Below are 22,465 nucleotides of genomic sequence, written 5' to 3'. Positions count from 1 at the left end.
CAAACCAGTCTGACCATTCTCTGTTGACCTCTCTCATCAACAAGTGTTTCCGTCCACAAACTGTTGCTCACTGGATGTTTTTTGTTTTTGGCACCATTCTGATTAAATTCTAGAGACTGTTGTGTTTGAAATTCACAGGAGATCAGCAGTTCTCCTGCGATCATTCAGATACGGGTCAGGAGCTTCAGTTAATGTTCACATCAACCATCAGGATTGGGAATTTTTTTTATCTCAGTGAATTGGACCATGGCATGATAGCTGGTGCCAGACGGGCTGGTTTGAGTATTTCTGTAACAGCTGATCTCCTGGGATTTTCATGCAAAACAGTCTCTAGAATTTACTCCGAATGGTGCCAGAAACAAAAAGCATCCAGTGAGGGACAGTTCAGTGGATGGAAATGCCTTGTTGATGAGAGAGATCATAAGAGAATGGCCAGACGGTTTCAAATGCTATTCTGAGATGCGTATTGACACGTTTTTGGTGGCACAAGGTGGACGTATACAATATTAGCCAGGTGGTTTTAATGTTGTGGCTGAACTGTATGTATACAGTTGAAGTCAGAAGTTGACATACACTTAGGTAGAAGTCATTAAACATATTTTTTAACCACTCCACAGATTTCATATTAGCAATCTATAGTTTTCAAAAGTAATTTAGAACATCTACTTTGTGCATGACACAAGTAATTTTTCCTGCAATTGTTTACAGACAGATATGTGATACACACACATTATATATATATATATATATACATATACATATATACACACACACACACACACACACACACACACACACACACACACACGAACAGGTATCAGCATATATATAAAGTTAGAACATTACTTGAAATCTCAGGTGGTACATATATAGTTTAGGTCAGACATGGGCAACATACGGCCCGTGACTCATTTATCGTAAAAGTGTTTTTATTTTTCATTGGATATTTCAGTTAACTTGCATTGGGACCTAACGCGTCTCCACAAGCGTTTACATGCTCAGGGTTACCAGATAAGAGAAGCAACACCCCCAGTTTGAGATTTATACTTGTGCAAATTGGAAATATTCTGCCTAATGTTATACTTATTTTGTGTAATCTGGCAACCATGCACGGAGTGAGCTATTTCTATCTCGCTTTCCCCTTTGAACACATTTAGCGATCTGTAGTGCAATATTCTGCTCAAGGAAAAGTGTTATACAGCTACTCTTGTGTCCATTCTTGAGGCTGTTTGTGATGTTTGGTGCTACTTTTCAGGTAAACCTTCTCAGTGATTAAATCATTAAATATAAATGTAGATCTCGGCATCATTGACACACGGCGGTGTAATCATTGACATGCGAGCAAAAGCAAGCCAGAGCCGAATATATTTATGTATTTAAGTTGTGCAATTTATAAATGTTGAGGTCCCTTCGCACCTGTATGTTAATCTAACTCTTGCAGTAATCATTTATCATAGTCATGCAGCCGGTGTTATTCAGTTGTGTGCTGAAAGTCAATCCATCTAGGAGACCCGCATCATGACACTTTTAGCATGTAAACGGGTAATCATGACACTTTTAGCATGTAAACGGGTAATGTTTTAGAAAAAAAGATGTAAACTGGCCCGCTTTGCGACAAACATTAAAAGTTCTAGACATTTTTTATTTTATTTATTAAAACAGACCCCTGATGTAGAGATTGTTAAATTGAATAATAAATGAACAGGGAAGTAGAGATGGTAAAATAAATGTATAAGCTCAGCCTTTATTCAGTTTTTTAATGCCTGATAGAAAAGTATCTATCTTTGTAGAGCAATACAATACTTTAAGCAATTGCAGAATAGTCCCATTAGTCACAGATACACTTCAGAAAATTGAGTACAAAACTATTTCTGGGCTTAAAAGATACAAAAACTAAATCAATGCAGAACATTGTATCTCAAAAGGAATACAATGTCGCCCCCCCATGCACTACTTAAAGCCCGATGTGGCCCCTTTACCAAAACAGTTTAGGTCATAGGAGTTCAGTTTACAAAAAAGTTTGGGAGAGTTAGGATTTACAATAAAAAATTTTTTTTTTTTTTAAATAATCACCTGAAGTCTTTAGCCTGCAGTGGGCGTGGTCCATTGAGGGTAGGGTCTGTGATTGGTTGTCCGTGGGAGGCCTGAACCCTGCCAATGGTCTGTCTCCCAGTTGGAGCAGAGGAGGAAGGAGCCGGGCGGTAACCACGGTCCAATGACTGGGTCTGGACATGAGAGGGGGCCATGAGGTGATCTTTGCCATCGGTGGTGGAGTAGGCACTGGTCATGGCCATCTGCTGACCCAGGTGACTTGGGCTGCCTGGGTAAGAGTGTTCACCCACGTCTGAGGCAACAGACCTGACGAAGAAAACATTATTGCAAATATTTCCAAAAAAGTAAAAAAAAGTTAAGCACTAGGAAAATCATCTGTGGCATTCCATCGATTACCATAATAATTCAGAGTGCTTGTAAAACAAAAATCATGTTTTCAGTATTGAAAATATAATGGAAGTCTATCAGCAGCTGCTAAAAGAGCTTAACTTGTCTTGAACATTCATTTTCCCGTCTTTATTTCTATCCCAATACTTTTAATACTCTCAACCAATATCAGACTAAGATATGAACAGATGTAAAGCTTTAGGTTGGCAGGTGGTGCTGAATGTCTTTATGAACACAAAAAGATGTTGTTGCAACAAAGTGTCAACAGATAGCAGCAGTTAGCTTTCCTATGACAGCCGGACTAGCCCACTTTTATGTTCACGTGTTGCCATGGAGATCAGGCAGAGTGAAAAAGATCAGCAACCTGTTGTCAGGTGAAAGGGAGCCCTCTGATGACATGCCGTGGTATGGAGAAGGTGTGAATCGTGCATCAGGGCGGAACTCCTTGTCATACGCCATAACATTCCACTCCTGCCTGCGATTACGGGCTTTACGGACCTTTTTTACTTCACGACTGGGATCCTCCACCTGCTTCTGCTGCTCCTGAGTGAAAGAGACAAAGAGAGTGCCAGAGAGAAGAGAGAGAGAGAGAGAGAGAGGGTGGGTGGGTGTGACATGGGAGGTCCAAGATTTCATGCATAGTTTGTGAGAGATTTGCAGTGGATGTGGAGCAGGTAGTGAAGTTGCATGATTTTGTCAAGAGCAAAGAGAATTAGTTTTTGTTACAGTCTGGAGTATCGTGTTCTCTTGCTTGAAAATCACAGAACAAGTAAAACAATGCAATCGCATATGAGCATAAATTCAATGTGTATTTAATAGTGCTATTACACTGCTCTCTGGAATACTCTATTCTTACTAGTCGCACTTCCAGGCACAAAAGTTTTCACAATCATCCGGGTATTGCAGGTAATATTTCCTATTGACAAGATTTGCTCCTGTCCTTGTAGCACTCTGAGATCTCTGTGAGTAATCTTGAGACTCTTCAGTCTCTTTCTTCTTAGATAATAACATAATTTCAATGCAAATCAATATTTCATGTCCATGTATTGCTAAGAAGTGTACTAAGTGGGATAATGTACAATAATACTAATGTTTAGTAAAAATTAATGACTGAGACGGTAAATGTGAGTGAGTGTACTGTACAGACGACCAAAGATTTGTTTTGGAATTTAAAAAGAAGTGTCGAGAAAACAAAACACATCTCTATGTGTTAACTTTGTTCAAACTTTCACTAAATCTTATCATCATACTAAGACCATGTCCACTCTAATCGGTTTACATTTGAAAACTCAGTTTTCAGTTTCCTAACATCATTAGTTTTCTTAAAGGGATAGTTCACCCAAAAATGAAAATTCTCTCACCTTATACTCAGCCTCACGCAAACCCAGGTGTGAATGGCTTTATTTCTAATGCAAAAAGAAGCATAAAAGTAACCCATAAGACTCCAGTGGGTAAATCCATATCTTCAGAAGCGATATGATAGATGTGGGTGAGAAACAGAACAATATTTCAGTCCTTTTCTAACTGTAAATCTAAACTTTCACAGTCACTTCCACATTTTGGTGTTGAAGTAACTTTCACTTTCACATTCAGCCACCTACTGTTTGGGGCTGGTCAAAGGTGGAGATTGATGGTAAAAAAGGACTTATATATTGATCTGTTTCTCACCCACACCTATCATATTGCTTCAGAAGATATAGATTTACCCACTGGAGTCAAATTGATTACTTTTATGCCTCCTTTGTGTCATTTGTGGACCTTATGAGCACTGGCCACCATTCACTTGTATTATATGGACCTAAAGAGCTGAAATATTCTTCTAAAATCTTCATTTACTGTATCTTCAGCAGAATAAAGAAAGTCATACACATCTGGGATAGCATGAGGGAGAGTAATGTTGAGAGAATTCTCATTTTTGGGTGAACTATCCCTTTAAGTATGCGGTTATGGATATCGTTATGAAGTCGGTGGAGAAAAACGTCACTATATTGTGGACGCGAGGGATAAAGGTAGCAAAATCGAATCGTGTGGACGTGGCTTAATGCATCGGCCTCACTATTATACATCTTGTGCCCAGGCATTCATGACATCCAAAAAAACTTTAGAAAATGCAATAATATTTAAAAGAAAAACTTCATAATGATTAAAAAAAAAAAAACTTCATAAAAATGTACAGCAGAGCTGTATTAGGGTGCAAATTATGGAGAGAACTTGGGGCAAGGAAAATAGAATATCCGGAGGGAAGTTGGAGTGGAATGATTACAGAATGCTTAAAGTGAGGTAGTGAAATAGCTGTCGCTCCAATTCACATACTCTGGTTTCATTACAAATCACGTTTTGTGAAAGAAAGTTTTAGACAGTCAAATTAAAAGAAGTAAAGCTGCACACATACACACTACAGTGTCCAAAGTGCTGTAAAGAAGATTTTCTATGTGATTCAGGAAATGCATTCAAACATTCGCGCACACTCACTGCTCAGTGGAGAGGTTAGTGAAGAGACTGGACGGAAAGAAAGTAAATGACTGAACAGGTATCAGCATTGAGAGGTAGTGGATGAATAAAAAGACTGACGAAAATGCAGGTCTCTTACGGAGGACAGAAGGGGGCTTCTGAGAAGGGCCTGCCTGGAGTGGGACTTAGTCTGGTCTGTATGAGTCTGGCCTGAGCCGCTGGTCTGGAGAGAAGGGGCAGAGTCTGGGGGTGTTAGAGCTCTCATTCATGCAGACACATGCTTCTGATTTGCAGATACATTAAATCTGCGACATTAGTCTTACTGGAGACCAAGAACTGCTGAGGGGTGGGGGATTCCAGCTCTTGATGATGTCATGAGTCAGTCTTACTTAAGTTAGTACATGATAAACACAACAATCACAGCACCACTATAAGCACGCAAAGTGCTTACACACACACACACACACACACACACACACACACACACACCTTCTGTCTCTTTTTCTCCTTTCTTTTGTCCTCTGTGGCTTGTAGCATTTTCTCCCTCCACAAGTGAAAAAAGTAGGAGGGATCTGTGTAGAACTTCAGCGCATCCTTCTTATCATCTCTAGACAAATAGATAGATGAAAGATAGATTAGATAGATAGATAGATAGATAGATAGATATACAGTTGTTCTAATTATTTTCAGTTGCACACTTAGAGCGTCAGGAATTTGCATAACCATTGAACCAAGCACAAATCTCTCTGTCGATATTTGATCACCGATTCTATCATCCATTCTCGCCAAACACATGCGCTGAATCACTGTGTTCTCTTGTGCAATAATACAGAAGTCAGGTTGATTATGGTGAACATCTCACCTGTAAGGGCTGAGTATATTGAGTGGTGGAGGTTTGTCTCCACGATGGTAGAGCTCAAGGACAGGATTAGGAATTGAACTCCTGGAAACCACCTGCTGATCTTGAATGGTGGAGCTCTTGAAGGCCTTTCGCATGTTGATATCTTGCAGAGAGACTGCAGATGGGGACACACAGAGAGAGAGAGAGAGAGAGAGAGAGAGAGAGATCAGAAGTAATGCATACATTTTCAACCATTGCTGGACAATAAAGTAAACTAAGCCAACCTAAAACTTTTCATAATCCAGACTTGCTTTTCTGTGAGGGAAAATTAGCATCTTATTGGTCTATTCTATTCCAGGTGTATTAGCAAGAATGGAACAAATAGATAAAGTAACTTAGTATTGTCAGGACTCCGGTTTGATTCCCATTTTTCTTTTTCTTTTTTTTACTGTTACCTCGTGGCTCACACCTGTTCCTCCTCTCCCTCTTGATTTGTCCTCTATTTACTCTCTCTCTGTCTATCATCCTCTGCACAATTGTCTTGTGCCGTTGCCTTGTCACTCTAGCTCTCTAATCTTGTTTGTTTTTGTCCTGTTATCTCCAGTGCTCTGCCCAGTCTTGGTCTGCCCCTCGAGTGCTGATCGGCATCCCGCTCCTGCCACACCCTGTGATCCTCTCTGCTTGGTTCCTGACTTCCTGCCTGTTCTCCCTCCCTGAGCTTGCCTAGCCTTGGTTGCCTTTAGGGCTGAAAAGTTTTCATTGTCAAATAGTCGTTTGATCTCATTTAACGTAACATGAGATCATATGAAACTCTAATGATTACACGAGAGAGGCGCACAGCATCTGAGCAGCAAGACTGAGGAGAAGAAGAAAACACATTTCCAGAAGCACTCTAAACTTTCCAAACTGCTTCAGGTGATGTAGATCACAAAACATAATGGAAAAATGCAAAATAAGGAAATACAGAAGCACTGTCAACGTGAAATATTGCAGAGCCGGATCTGGCATTCCATTAAGCAAAACCTGCATGTCAGAGCATCTAAAAAACAAACAACCTGGCATTATATTTTTAATGCATCCTTTATTCAAGTTCAAATAATAAGGAAGTACATCATAAACAAACAACAAAAATGGCATTTCTCTGTGCCATTATCATGTGCCTTAAACGTCACTTCCGTCAGCTGTTAAACAGCGAATGCTTCCATGAGGTAAAAAAAAAAAAGTTAAGTGTTCCATTTGGAATGCTACTACACTTTGAAAATCATACACTAAATTGCATAGTATATTTTAAGTGCGCAGTGTATAGTGTGTAATTTGGGACACAGCTAAAGTCTTTCTAGCACTGTCGGCCATCTTTGGTACGTTCGCGGTAAGGTATTTCCAGTCATATCAATGCAGCTTCAATCTACTTGAATGGAGAAAAAAAAGACCAACAACTCAACATGATTTTGTCCTCTTTATTTAACCTTTTATGTCTGGGCACAAGCTGAATAGTCGGTTAAGAGATAATGATGAATCTTTACAATAATCGCAGAATAGTCGAATAATCGTTCTAATAATCGTTAGATTAGTCGATTATTAAAATAATCATTAGTTGCAGCCCTAGTTGCCTAATTGGACCGTTGCACCGGACTTTTGTTGCTTGTTTTCCCTTTCTGTTTTTACTATTTCTTTAAAACCCTTCCCTTCAGCTCTGCTTCTGGGTCCTCTGTTACTCTTGCTTGAAAAGTATGAGATAGTTTCCCCCTTCGATTTCTGCAATATTATGCTATAGTCCAAAGCATTAATTGACTTTTCACAGTGAAGCAGCTAACCAGTACCAGCAGCTGAAAAGGCTTCCCACACCATGACACCTCTTCCTCCATGCTTCCCTGTGGTAGCGATGCATTCATTATTGTATTTCTCACCAGATCTTTAAAGAAACCTCTCTGGAGCATCACCATGCAACACAAATCATGATTGATCACTCCACATAACTCGGCTGAACCACACTGAATTAAACATTCCTTATTCTGCCAAAAACTTTATTCTGTCTTTGAGGTTTTTCTGAGACCGCAATGGTTTTTCAACACATCGTCTAGACACAAAACCTGCATTAGATAACCTTCTGGTTATTGTTCTTCTCGAAAGAGTCTTGTTTTCTGAGGTCTTGAATTCTGCTGACCGTTTTTGTAGGCTTCTTTTGTCCTGTCTTTGAGAACTGTACATTTCAGCTAGTGGTCATCCCTGCATGAAGAGGCTTTGGGCTTTCCAGGTCCTTTCTTTCTGGCAACATCACCTGTTATTTTCAAAGTGACCTATTCGCTTACATTTACATTTATGTATTTGGCAGATGCTTTTATCCAAAGCGACTTACAGTGCACTTGTCACAGGGACAATCCCCCCGGAGCAACCTGGAGTTAAGTGCCTTGCTCAAGGACACAATGGTGGTGGCTGTGGGAATTGAACCATCGACCTTCTGATTAACAGTTATGTGCTTTAGACCACTACGCCACCACCACGCTTAATAGCTGATAGAGAAATAGGGAATAGCTGCAGTTGGCATTGCCAAACAAAAAGTGTTAAATGTAACTTTATCTCATCAGAGCTATTAATAATGTCAAGCCTGTCTATCAGTTTGAGAGGTTTGATTTCCTCCATAGCACTTTAAAGTAGAACATTCTTTGTATGAATCAAATGGCTCACATAAGATTTGTTGTCACCGCCACCATTTAACTCACACAATTTCAGCTCTACGCTATCCTAGAGCTCTGGCTATTCTATCTCTGGAGCATGCTGGTGTTTGTGCTAAACCACGCTTCATTTGCGAAGAGCAGATATGCGTGTCAGATACGAGAGGCATATTTAGTGCTTATAAAGTGCTGAATATGAGATAAATAAAGTTACATTTGATATTGGCCTGACATTCAGATAATTTTCAATGCTGGAAAAACCCTGCAAACATCACCCACCAAAGTGGCTATGAAGAGTGACAGAGTTGCCGGCCACTGCTGTGATCTACATGCATTTGACGAGTGGACGGGTGTTAATATCAAGCCCAGCTTGTAGGGTATGTTGAGTGCATTGGGCCATATAATAGCAGTTATCAATCACACTTGGAGGTCTGGATAAGGATAAAGCAATACTTTTACGCATTAACCGTTAAACTGATGATTAAGATTTAAGTTTGACTAAGAAAAGCTGTCCCTTGATCAGCATTAAGAGTTAAGGGCTTAAATCAGAACTGTGTAAAATCCCTGCTTAAGTCTCATATGTGTTTGGAGAGAGAGAGAGAGAGAGAGAGAGAGAGAGAGAGAGAGAGAGAGAGAGACAGTGCTGTCCAGGACACACCAGATGGTCATTCTCATGTTCACACACAGAGGCAGACCTCTCACCCAGAACTAATCCAGTATGGCACAAACACAGACAATCGGTGATGTGACCTCAGACTTCCCTGATGTGTAAGTCTAGCTAGCCAAAACAATGACATAACATACAAAGATGACTGTGATTCACTGGCATCATGCTGACAGGTAAACTTTGGTAGTATGTAGCTGTATGTGTGTATCAGTATGCTATGTTAGCTGATAAGTATATATAATAGATATATATAGATAAGTATATAGTATAAGTATATAGATTAGTCTCGAAGTTTGTAGTAAAACAGTCATAACTGTATAATTTTAATTATGCTACCTCACCTTGCTTTGTAACTTTCAAATAATTTCAATGATCTTCTCTTCATACTAAAATTCAGGTATACAAGATAAATTTAAGCAAATACGCTGGTTTCTTGATCATAGTACAACATATGACATACAATAGTGCAACATAACAGTGCAGTGCAACAGTAAACTGTCTGGTAGCTTGCAATTCGTCAGCATTTGCAGGCAAGATCAAGTTATCTAAAATTACACAGATCAATCCTTATGGCACAATATTTCACATGCTTTGCAGTTATGTAAGCTTATCTGTCCAATAAAAAGAATGCCAAATCAGGGTCGGTTTTGGGTATCATGATACATTATGTGGTAACTTGGGTTTTCTGGATGGTTGCTAGGGCATGCTATGCTGTTGTCAAGGTGATCTCTGCTGTGTGTTTTGGCGCATTGCTATAGTATGTGGTTGCCAGCTTGTTACTATGCTGTTGGTAAGTTGTTTGTGTTTATAGCACATTGCTCTGCAGTTGACAGGGTGTTCTAGGTTGTTGTCATGTTGTTGCGCACATTGATTAAATAAGGGAAGAAATTCCAACTGACTAGATATGTGAAAAAAGTGAGGTGCATTGTCTATTGTTAAATTGTTTTAACTGTGTTTTTAGCACATTGCCAGGCAGTTGCTAGGGTGTTCTGGGTGGTTGCTTACTGGCAGGGTTGTGAGGGTTACTTTTGAAATGTAGTTCACTACAGATTACAGAATACATGCTGTAAAATGTCATTTGTAATGTATTCTGTTAGATTTCTCAATGTCAGTAACATATTCTAAAGACTTTGGATTACTTCTTCAGCACTGGTAGATTTTTTTCACTTGTTTTGATTATAAAACTCTGCCAGTGCAGTAAGACAAAATACACATGTTAAAAATACATTCTCTGAAAATGCAGTGTTGTTTCTAAAACAAGATTAATCTAGTTGATCTTGTTTTAAGGATTTTTTTGATATTTTTACATGAAAACAACAAAACAATTATTATCAAGAATACAAGTCTTGCCCTAATATCAAAGATCTTACTAGAAAAAATAAAGTATGACTCAACGTGAATTTTCTTGATAAAGAAAAATAAGATCGTGCCTGGTCACACGTGCATGTAAAATGGCTAGAAATATCATATAGCTTAGCGTAAAACTAAACAATTTACACAAGGTTTATTTCTATTTCTTCTGCTCTAAACGTTCTTCAAACTTACTTCTCTGTCTGCTCGTATTAATGTAATGCATCATAAGAAAGTGTTTCACTGCTGTTCAAATGCACTTTGGATCGCATCATTTATATGTGTAAATGTTTTCCATCTGAAAGGACTAAATATTAAATTAAACAAATGACAACAAAATGCAAAGTAATCTCTTCAGTAATCAAAATACTTTTTGATTTTAACTGTATTCTAATTACCAATGATTTAAATTGTAACTGTAGTGGAATATAGTTACTTGTATTTTGTATTTTAATCCCATTACATGTATTCTGTTACTCCATAACCCTGCTTATTAGCCCAAATGAATATAGCCCACTCCCACAAGTCTCTGTTCTGGTACCTAATAGGACTATTTTTTTATGGACTGTGGTGTTCATTTACACTCATCCCATAAATAATCATTCTGATGTGACTTGAATGCACATTAATGAAAATAAATCATACAGATGAAAGAAAGTCATACACATCTGGGATGGCATGAATGTGAGTAAATGATGAGCACCACCAATCAAATAAATTGTCATGGGTTTAATGAACTGTTCCATAATTTATGCAATTTACCTGTACTTTTGATACTTATGTAAATTTAATAACAGTTACTTTAATACTTTTACTTAAGTCATTTTCACATGAGCAACTTTAACTTTTACCCAAGTATGGCAAATGGATATTTTATACAACACTGGATACAAGTTAAACTGTTGTTGGCTAACCTGTTAAAGCTAGCGGCAACATATCACGTGCCTTAAACGTCACTTCCGTCAGCTGTTAAACTGCGAATTCTTCCATGAGGTAAAAAAAAAAAAAGTTAAGTGTTCCATTTGGAATGCTACTACACTTTGAAAATCATACACTAAATTGCATAGTATATTTTAAGTGCGCAGTGTATAGTGTGTAATTTGGGACACAGCTAAAGTCTTTCTAGCACTGTCGGCCATCTTTGGTACGTTTGCGGTAGGGTATTTCCAGTCATATCAATGCAGCTTCAATCTACTTGAATGGAAAAAAAAAAGACCAACAACTCAAATATGATTGGTCAAGACTACGATCAAAAAGCATTTCGAGCCCCACAGCCACCACCATTGTGTCCTTGAGCAAGGCACTTAACTCCAGGTTGCTCCAGGGGGGATTGTCCCTGTAATAAGGGCTCTGTAAGTCGCTTTGGATAAAAGCGTCTGCCAAATGCATAAATGTAAATGTATTTCAAATCAGCAATAAATCTGACAATACTGGTATCGTAAACTGTGCTTCTTTACCTCAAATTATGCAAAAAAATAATAATTTCCCAGCTTGTATATAATGTGCATGCACGTTCTAGAATTTATTGACAGGTGATGTCCGTATCCAAATGATGATTGGCTCTTTTAACTGTAAGGTGGGACTTCCTTTCTACATCCATTGACCGTTGGGCACTTAGAGCTCCTTGACTGAGTGTTGCAAATTCTCCCATTCATTTAAATAGAAGTGACTCGTCTCTGCTAAATAATCTCTGGCTGAGCGCAGTGCTATGCAATGCATCATACACGCAAAGTTGGTGGGCATGACCATGAAGTTATATAGTCCATTTAATCAAGCACCAGCGATATAAACAAAGACAGCACATTCATAAGAAGTTAGTTGTGTAAATGGACTGTATGCAGTTAAATAGAAGAATAGAAAATGGACTTGCGTTCTTTTGTACATTAACTGCATCCTTGTTGAATGTCAGTTATAGTTCAAGTGACACTCCTGATATACACATGAAAAATGTGGTTCTCTTGAATGCATGCTCCATTAAATAATAGAGAATATAAAGTATTATTAATTCATGGCTAGTATTAACAGTGATCGTAACGGCCTTCCAGGTTAGGCTGCATGTAGATCGAGGGATCTTTATTTTTTGCACACATTTTACTTCTACCAGTCAATTTTGCTTTAAAAAATTACATTCATTTATTGAAACTTAACCAAAATATTTCTAAATTTGAATTTCAAACTAAATGAAAATATAATTAAAATAACAAAGAGGTCAAAAAATTCATAATGCCTTAAAATCTTAATCTTCACTGGCCACTTTTGCAGACTACTACACCAGATGGAAAAATACCTACAGTATAATAAATTATATCATAAATACAATTGTAAATATAAACATAAGAATAATTGAAAAATAAACCATGGCCTCAAGAAAGTTTATATATTTATATTATAAGTTTATATTATAAAATGGCTAAAACATTGATGTCAGGGACATGATTTCATATTCCACTATATTTTAAGAGTTTGGACATGAACTTAATTACCTGCTGGTGGAATCTTTCCTGTGCTTTAACAAGAGTAAAAAAACAGAAGGAAAAGAAGTTATAAAAACTGGAACATAAGATCAACCTCCATAGCACACTCGCTCCAATGTATCTCTCACAAGGTCTCCAACTGACGTATTTGTTACATACATTCAAGCATCACAGTTAAAAAAGAAAACGTGACCTACGCTACGATAAACCATTTGGCCCGATAGTGGAAAAGTGGCTAAAATTATTTAGCTTCATAAAACTGGGAATACAATGCCAAAGTGGGATATGGACTACTTTAATGGTGCTATGTTTTATTGTTTTTGGAGCTTGACAGTCTCTGTTCATGGTATGATTTTATTGCATAGAAAAATCTCTTTTTGCATTCCAGTATCCATTAAATTTCTTTAGGCATGTCTGTGACATAGTTTGGAAATTAATTTACTAGCTATGGACCAGTGAAAAAACCTGATGTACTGAATAATTTATTAGGGTCTTTTTTATTAGGCGTGTCTGGTGCCTGTTTGTCATTGAGGGGGAGGAGTCTGTTTTGATGCAGAGAATGACTGACTGCCTCATAATTGCTCTCTAATTATGTAAGCCAATGGAGAACACTCACAATATTAAAGCACTGACTGCGCTGCAGGGGCCACTCAACTGTTTTATTGAGCATTAATAATGTAAGGCTGAGCAAACCGGCTGATCTGATGGCAGAAAGGGGGTGTTTCAGGTCAAACCTGGGAGGTTCTGTTTTTCAGAAATGTAGTATGAGCAATGACCCACGACGCAATGCTGCTGTAATTGAACAAAATAACCTGTTTTTTCTTTTTCCATTTGTTCAAATAAATAGACATTCTCTCAAAAACATTAATGGTGCAGCTCTCAGGACACCAACAATGACGATGTTTGTTTTAAATGACAGACACCATTGAAAAGCTTAGTTAAATCTTACATTCCAGGACTACGCTTAATCTCTGCCTGGGTCGTCAATGGTGGATATTTATTATTGTGCTTAAAATCATCCTCTTCCATTCAGAAGTGATATGTGTCAAATTTACCTGCAATCAGGATGATGTTATTGATCCCAGAATGGCTGCTCAGAGACACAACTGAGCTATATTTTTAGCCTCTGATACATGGCTCTACACACATAACATATTGAATATAGGCTTTTTTATTCCTTTATTCCCCTCCTCTTTAATTTCTCATTCATGTCCCTAAATACCCACTTTGTCCTTGTGTTTGGAGTGTGTTTGAGACCAAAAGAAGCTCAGTATTAAGTCTATATGGCTGGTTATAAATTAATAATTAGAACAGACGATAGGAGGGGGGATGGGTTGAGTTTTGGATCAGACCCAGCCATGAATGCCAGCAAACTCCATTACCCTCTGATCTTTCTTTCTGTGAGATGTATCAATATTCAGAGACCATCTCATTCTCTGTTCTGTTTCTTCCTCCTCCCCATCCCCTTCTCCATTATTCACACAGCATACATAAACTCCAGATCACCATCAAGTCACACACATTAGAGAGCTATAAACATGCGCACACAGAACAGAAACCACAATCCGTGCATTCCCAGCAGGCCTTGCACTCAGCACGGGTGTGATTGAGGTCATTGCTCATTCTAAAGAGAACCAGGTGATAATGGAAAACTTGGACTATAAAAGAAATGTTGATGTTTCTTCTCCTTCAATGAGGGTTCATGAGGGAGAACCCTCTTTATTGGCTCTCCAGTTAATCGATTGAAGCTGGGCTCAATCTTTTAAATAGATGAAGACATCCTGGCTACATTCACAATCCAGATGAATATCGTTGTCAGTCCTGTTTTAGGACATTTGCAGACCAGTTTTTTGTTTGATTTGTTCTGAAACAGGGGCTAAAAATGTTACAGCATTGCAGTTTCTCCTAACACGTTAGCGCATGCAATTAATTTAAAATGTAAAATGCATTAATTGTGATTAATGCATGTTCCAATTTGACATTCAATTCTGATATTTTATTCAGCACCATTTGAGTTCTTAAAAATGGTTAGAGGGCAGAACCCTTGCAGTGTGTCCAGCAGGGACATTACACATGCATATACACAATACAAAGAAACACACAACAGTGATTCTGTACCGGAGAAAGGCCCCTTTATAAAACAAATGCTGATGGGACTTGACAAAAGTGAAGTTCTTCATGTCTTTTGTAATTCAGCATTTTACCACATAAGCATGTTTTTACAAGTCTGCGGTACAGCTTGTTCTCCTGTGGAGGGGTCTGTTGATGCTCTGCTCAAGTTTAACATAATTTCAACTTTGCACCCATTGCCCCCAAGCTTCTGAAGCTTCAGCTAATGATTACAAGATGACATTTCGATTAGCAGTGCCAGCGCTAACAGCAGACCAAGACATGCTTTTCATATGTAGTTCATTGTGGTGCTTACTGCCCTGAAACAAATCGTGGATTCCATATTCAAAGTGAGAAGGCAGCCTGAAAACAAAAAATATTGTGGAGGATGAGGGTTTACGAGATTTAATGTGCATCGCAATGAATAGTAGCTCTATCAATCAGTCAACATCCCACTTAAACTTTGGTAAATGTTTAATGTTGAATTGTGGAATTGGTGCTATTTTTGTGAATTTGAAAAATGTTAAGAAAGCATTACTGTTACATGTTGTTTTGTTCTATTGTGTTGTGTTGTTCTTTCCAAAGAAGGAAATAAATGCATTTTGACAGGCAATAAGTATATATAGAGTAAAATTTCAGCACTTTTAAGATTATAATCACGATTAAAGGTGAACTCAGTCATTCTAATACGATACACTTTTTGTCAAATTCTGCAAATATCTCCTCACAGTCTGCTAGGTGCTAGAGGTTGTGGGTAATGCCCATAAATCTTTGCGCTTGAATAATTTAAGCATGTTTGTTTGGTCAAAAGGGAAATATTGGGTCATTTAATTAGTTGTTATTAAGCATTCATTGAGATTTTAGCTATTGATTTTGTTTAACTGTAAACAGTTGTTTCATGTAAAGTCACAATTAGGGTACCATAATTAGTGTTCCATAAGTGGTCATCTTGGATCCTGTTCAATCCATGAAATTTTTCCTTGTGTATGTGAACACGCAAGGCTGAAGTGCAGCTTTATCTAGTCAAATTTAATGACTGATCTCAGTTTTTTTTCTTTAGAGCCAATATATTAAGAAGAAACAGTACCGTAATATAAATGTTAATTTTAAACATCTGAAAATGTAGTTCCTAAATCTTATTTGTGTGACATACATTTTTTGTAAATAAAGTTGAATAACGTGTACATTTGTGTATCCTGTATCTAACAAAGGTTTTGTAATTGTGCTGACTACTGTAAGCTCTTGTATGACCATATTTTCCATGTGTATGAAAATACATGTATGAACATAATTTTGACATTCACACCTGTTAGTAAAAAAGATTGACAACCCCAAGCACTGACTGTGACCCCTTGATTCGGAGCATGTAACATGGCCCTAATCTTGATATCATGAAAATATTTTCTACAAGGGACATCAAACACAGCCTAACATCAGAGAGTCATGCTGAGCTCTGCTATAAATTTCATATACGAAGACAAGAAAGGGTGCCACCATGCACTGCATTCCTGTATTGCACAGAGAGAAAAGCAAAAAAGAGAAAGAAAGAGATGAGGAACAGAGGAAAAAGAGATAAGGGAGGAGTAAAGTAATACAGTTTGATGTCTCACTCTCTCTTTCACAGCAATACAGGACAGTACTGTTGGCAATCTCATTCTGTACCTCCATCATACTCTTTCCAGCTGCTACCTGCTTCAGCTAAAAACCTGATAAAATCTAGAGATGATCTAGAAATTAGGCGTAATGCTTGTTGTTACCCTCTTCCACGGTGGAGTCCAACTGGGTGACTTTGATAGCCAGCAGGTCCACCCTCTCCTGCAGGTTATTCATACGCAGGTAGAAACTGTTGGCTTCATTAAACAGCTCCCCGAAGATGTCCTCCGCATGACGACCTGTCAGACAGACAGTGAGAGAAACAGAGATTAACCTGATGTATGCCTGGGTGGTATGATGGTACAGTATACAGTATCATGTGACAGAAGTAATGTGTAAACTAGCAAAGACTTTGGTGTACCATTATATAATGTGGTGGTTGTATTTGCACTGTTTTCAGTGGACACTGCTTTGCATAATTTAGACATGAGACCAACGAACTAGATTCATGGAATACTGCGAAAATTGATTGTCTCAAACAATTCAAGACAAAATAGTTTTTATTTGTTAGGAACAACGCAAAGCTGCACAGAAATACCGTAACTTGCCGTATTAAAGCCATGGTCACACTACACTACGTGCTCCATTCACACGCATTCAAACACATCAAATACAAAGAATTAATATTTCAAAGTAGCATGTTTTTATTGTTGCAGAAAAGTGAGTAGCTGGTATATTTGATTATGTTGAATATAATATTATATGTTATTTGTGATTTTTTATTTACTAAATGTAGAAGCGCTTGAGCTTGACATCTTATCCTGTCCACAGCAGTGTCGGAAATAATTTAGTATGCTTAAAATGCAGCGTGAGCTTTATATAGAATTCAAATGTGTGGTAACAGATACGAGTCAAAATAAGGAACAAACCATGAAGGGCTAAGTTTTACAGGGATATTTTCACAGGTAAGAGGTGCTCTTAAACATGACGCAGAGAGAAGATGTTGAATTAATTGGTTTATCCAAAAATAGGCATTATAGCTTGGTTACTTCATATAAAGCATTTTTTAAGCAAAATGAACTATAATGATTTTCTATACAAAAGTTCAGCCAAGCAACTCTATGTGGCGCAAGCTGATAGGACCTTTGAGCTTATTATCTGTACATTATCTTATTATCTTAACGGGCACACTCAATGCAAGGCAAGTTTATTTATATAGCACATTTCATACACATTGGCAATTCAAAGTGTTTTACATATAAATGATAAAGATAAATACAATTTAAAACCAATTAAGAACAAGAAATTAAAAAGTAATCAAATTAATAAATATAAAAAAGAATACAGAAATAAAATGATGTCATGCAATCAGCACAGTGCTATGTTAGTAAATGCACAGTTAAACATATGGGTTTTCATTCTGGATTTGAATGTGGCTACTGTGGACCTCTTGAGGAAACTGTTTCCAGTTGCGGGTGGCATAATAGCTAAACGCTGTCTCACCTTGTTTTGAGCGAAACCTCTGTATGTATAACTGACTTGATCCTAATGATCTGAGAGGTCTGTTAGGTTTATATTCAACAATCATATCTATTAAGCAATTTATAAATGATTAATAGTAATTATATTAAAATCAATTCTATCAGGAAGACTCGCAGACTTGAGTGAATTTTAAGATGACATTTATTTGATGAATATAAAACAGAAAAGTAATGTCTCTCTTTGGCCCCGTCTGGCGGTCCGAAGAAGTTGTACTCGGAACCGTCATATCCTGCCGGAGATAGGAGCCTTCCCCCATGCAGGATGGGACTCAACTTGTGGTGGTGGGGTGGTGGAGGTTGCAGTGTTAGCACACTGAAACAGCAATGTGATAGATTGTGAGCAGACTTATGAAGCGATGGCTTAAATGTGATTGGCTAGGAATTACCCAGCTAATGGTGCAATGAAGTACAGCTGCTAGTCTTCCCGCTAGAAATACGCTGCACTTACATTTCTAAATGTAACTGGAAGTCAGTGTAAAGACCTGAGGACTGGAGTAATGTGACATGTTAAGCCAATTGGCTCGCGTGATGTAAGCTTATTGGTCCTTTGACATGAAATCGGGAAGGATACAGAAAGGAATAAGCAAGGAAAGAAATAAGCAGAATAAGAAAACAGAAAAGAAATACAGAATGCCACTGACTCAGGCTGCCCAGCTGTTTTATAATGGCCGCCAGGGTGCTGTTGGTGACGCACTCCAGCTCACTGGGCACTCCATCAGGCAGAGCTCCTCTGCACAGGTGCTTGGGCTCGATACTCCTCTTAACCAGTGGCATGACTGACTACTGCTGAGAGAGAGAGAGAGAGAGAGAGAGAGAGAGAGAGAGAGAGATCAAACTATTGCAAAACCACTTCAGGCACAAAACAAACACCTAATGAACTAAACTGAATTCCAAATGAAGAAGAACCATGAAGAGCAATACATTTCAAGGGGTATAAAATGAAATCCATTAAAACTGAGAGGGAAATGCATCCAAAACCATACAATAGGTCAATTAGATGCAAGTACATGCTGAATAATAAAAACAGTAAATTCCACTTTAAGTCTGATATGAAAATGGCTATACTTGTACATCCTCAAATATTGTATACCGATTGTTAACAGTGTAGTTTTTGAACTGTTTACAGTGTCTGTAAGTTGCTGTCACAGACCCACATTTTGTGCATGGTACAAGAATACCTAGCTAGAATAACAATAAACTTGACTTAACTTTTCTTTTTACCTTTTTTGGGGGAACAAATGAAAGGCACTCTTGAGAATATGTTGAGTTTACTATTATATCAAGTGCAAGAAAATAATAAAATATAGGCTAGTTTCACTCGAAAACTACCCTGTGGTTATCTCGGAAAATGAAAAAAAATAAAATAAAAATCAGTTCTATAATTCATTACACAACACCTTTTCTGCTGAACTAACATGTCCTAAAGTGTTTTGAGTGTAATAGCCAAATCATTTGTTTGTATTTAATTCCACAGGCTTCTGACAAAACTAGATCTTTCTTTCTGAAGTGGGACCTACTTTGATCTGCGCCTGTTTACAGACCACCACTGTTCATAGACGAACATTAATAAAGACATTCACTGGCATGTCACACACATACAGGCGAAATGGTTCAGTGACCTGGGTACACAGATGGCATCACCTGGCAACTAAAGTGGACTAGTATGATGCTAATGAGACATGAAAAATCACTGCACTGTGCACTGTTATAGCCTAGTGGAACAGCAGACATTGTGTGTGTATTCCTGCTGTCTAGTTATTGTTGTGGTCTATATGTGAATAAAAACTCTATGGATTATAAATGTAAGAAATCTTTTGAACTTATTAAACAATTGTGTGTGTGTTAGGGCTGGGTATCCCCAACCACCTCACGATACATTACGCATCATAAACATATGCCATGTTTCAATACAGTGTTTCCCCTGCCATTATATTAGGGGGGCGCCCTAATTTTATTTCATTTTATTTTCTATTTAGCTCCAGATCACAACAGAAGTAATTTAAGGTTACCTTTCCTATAGAACAGGTCTATACCTTGTTCTTTTATAAAAACAAACTAAATAGCCCTTATGTTATTTATCTTATTTACACGACAGCATGTTATTTCTGTCTCTACATGATTGCGCGTTTACAATTCTCCTCTGTTCACTATATCGCGCACGGGGGAGTTCTGCCCCGATGTGCGCGCGTGCACACACACACAGACACGTGCGCGCACACACACAGGTGAGCATAGGGGTGTTCGATTCCAGGTTTTCTCCAAACGTAAAAAATATACAATATACTGCAAATATATCATATTTATAGGGATTAGACACTCACAAGTGAGTGATTTCGGACACAGTAACAGCGTCGACACCGAGAGTTGATTCCTGTGCTGGAGTTGACACCGACTCTGAGGCTATTCAGAGTCGAGGAATCGACACTTTTGGAAACCACTCCCCATCACACACTCCCACCAGCAAACGCTCCCAGAGTGGTGAAGATGGCAACACTCGCTCTCCTGCGAGTAGCAGACGGAGTAGCTCTCCTGCTGCAAGTCCAAGTACAGAAAAGAGCCCAAGTGCTGCACGACCTGCCCCTGACAAGCAGCAAAAGTCCAGTCACCACCGGATGACGGGTTTTGACCCAGCTTGGCTGTCAGAGGGGAAATACTCCCCCTGGCTGTTCAAGACTGATCTTGGTAAGTAAGTAAATACATACAATACATACATGCATAAATAAATAAATAAATAGACAGATTAGATAGATTTAAAGAATAGCCAACTGTGCATAGTTATCGGCCAATGCCGATCTTAAAGGAATATTCCGGGTTACAACACAAGTTAAGCTCAATCGACAGCATTTGTGGCATAGTGTTGATTACCACAAAAATTCCTCCTTTTCTTTAAAAAAAAGAAGCAGAAATCAATGTGTCTGTGAGGCACTTACAATGTTAGTGAATGGGGCCAATTTTTGAATGGTAAAATACTCTTTCAAAAGTATAGCCACAAGACATAAACAAAATGGTAAAAGGCCTGAACTTATATAGTGCCTTTTTAACCTTAACGGTATTCAAAGCGCTTTACACTGTGACTCATTCACCCATTCACACACACATTCATACACCAATGGCAGCAGAGATGCCATGCAAGGTGCTAGCCTGCCATTGGGAGCAACTTGGGGTTCAGTGTCTTGCCCAAGGACACTTCGGCATGTGGAGTCGTGTGGGCTGGGATTTGAACCACCAACCCTGACCCATCTTGGTAGTTGTCCAGGAGTTCCTGGAGAGGGATTGAGTTGGGGAACGAAACCATGCTAGGCATTGGAGGGGCAGCTAACGTGGTCTTTTTGGCTTGTCTCTCACGTCGTTCTCCTACTTAATCTGTTGGAGAATTGGTTCAAGCATAGGCACAGGCCTTGTTTTAGGCAGAGATTGATAGCTTGTGTTTTTTAACAGAGAAGCCTTGGACATAGGGTAGATCCGCTCATGGGGGGGGGGTTGGGGTATGTCTAGACGGGAAAGGAGGGCAGAGAGAATTCAACAGCGGAGAAGGAAGGTGCATGAGAGGATGAAATTCATCAAGGATCCTTTTAAATTTGCCAGAAATTATCTCGAAGAGGAGTGGAGAGCTAGTGATGCTGAAGCAATATCTAAAAGATCACATGAATGAACAACTAGGGGATCTCCATAAAGACATGGATATGTCCCACAGCCAATAGTGGGATTTAATGTAGCTCCACCCAAATTGAGTGAGATCAGGCAAGTGGTAGAAAAAGCAAAGGCAACTTCAGCCACAGCCCAAACAGGATACCTTACACTGTAGGTTGTATAGGAGGTGCCCAAATGTTCTTAAACTGTTATGGAGACTACTGAGAGTTACCTAGAAGAAGCAGTGCATACCCCTGGAATGGCGAAGGGCAGTGGCCATCTTTATACCCAAAAAAATGAATGCTCTATTGAATGTGGAGGGAAAGATTTTCTTTTTGTTGTTTTCCATGTATTAGAGAGTATTAAGCGAGTGGTGGTGTAGTGGTCTAAACCACATAACTGGTAAACTGGTAATCAGAAGGCCACTGGTTCGATCCCCACAGCCACCACCATTGTGTCCTTGAGCAAGGCACTTAACTCCAGGTTGCTCCAGGGGGATTGTCCCTGTAATAAGGGCTCTGTAAGTCGCTTTGGATAAAAGCGTCTGCCAAATGCATAAATGTAAATGTATTAAGAGCTTGGTAGGTAGTTACTAAGGGGACCTGGAAATATGTTATATAACACAGAAGAACATAACTGGATGGCTGCAACTGGAAAAAGGAATGCGATGGGATGTTCAATGTCTCCCATCCTGTTCA

General features: G+C 38.6%; 1 protein-coding gene across 4 annotated transcripts in view; it reads right to left on the bottom strand.

Annotated features, from left to right (window-relative positions):
* Positions 1–22,465, bottom strand: part of LOC127647508 (actin-binding protein WASF3-like) — a 51,759-nt gene that overhangs the window by 5,284 nt on the left and 24,010 nt on the right. Inside the window, exons 2-8 of one of the 4 annotated variants that reach the window (XM_052131779.1) lie at positions 18,779–18,923; positions 16,761–16,895; positions 5,753–5,906; positions 5,380–5,497; positions 5,030–5,113; positions 2,804–2,982; positions 2,074–2,358 (exon numbers count right to left, since the gene is read on the bottom strand). In XM_052131779.1, coding sequence (XP_051987739.1) covers positions 2,074–2,358; positions 2,804–2,982; positions 5,030–5,113; positions 5,380–5,497; positions 5,753–5,906; positions 16,761–16,895; positions 18,779–18,911 — 1,088 coding nt within the window. In that variant the 5' untranslated portion in view covers positions 18,912–18,923. The remainder of the gene's footprint in view (positions 1–2,073; positions 2,359–2,803; positions 2,983–5,029; positions 5,114–5,379; positions 5,498–5,752; positions 5,907–16,760; positions 16,896–18,778; positions 18,924–22,465) is intronic. The other 3 variants (XM_052131785.1, XM_052131793.1, XM_052131800.1) reach the window with 3 other exon arrangements.

This window comes from Xyrauchen texanus, chromosome 1, assembly GCF_025860055.1.
Source record: "Xyrauchen texanus isolate HMW12.3.18 chromosome 1, RBS_HiC_50CHRs, whole genome shotgun sequence".
Lineage (NCBI taxonomy): Eukaryota > Metazoa > Chordata > Actinopteri > Cypriniformes > Catostomidae > Xyrauchen > Xyrauchen texanus.
This window is presented reverse-complemented; position numbering and strand designations above follow the sequence as displayed.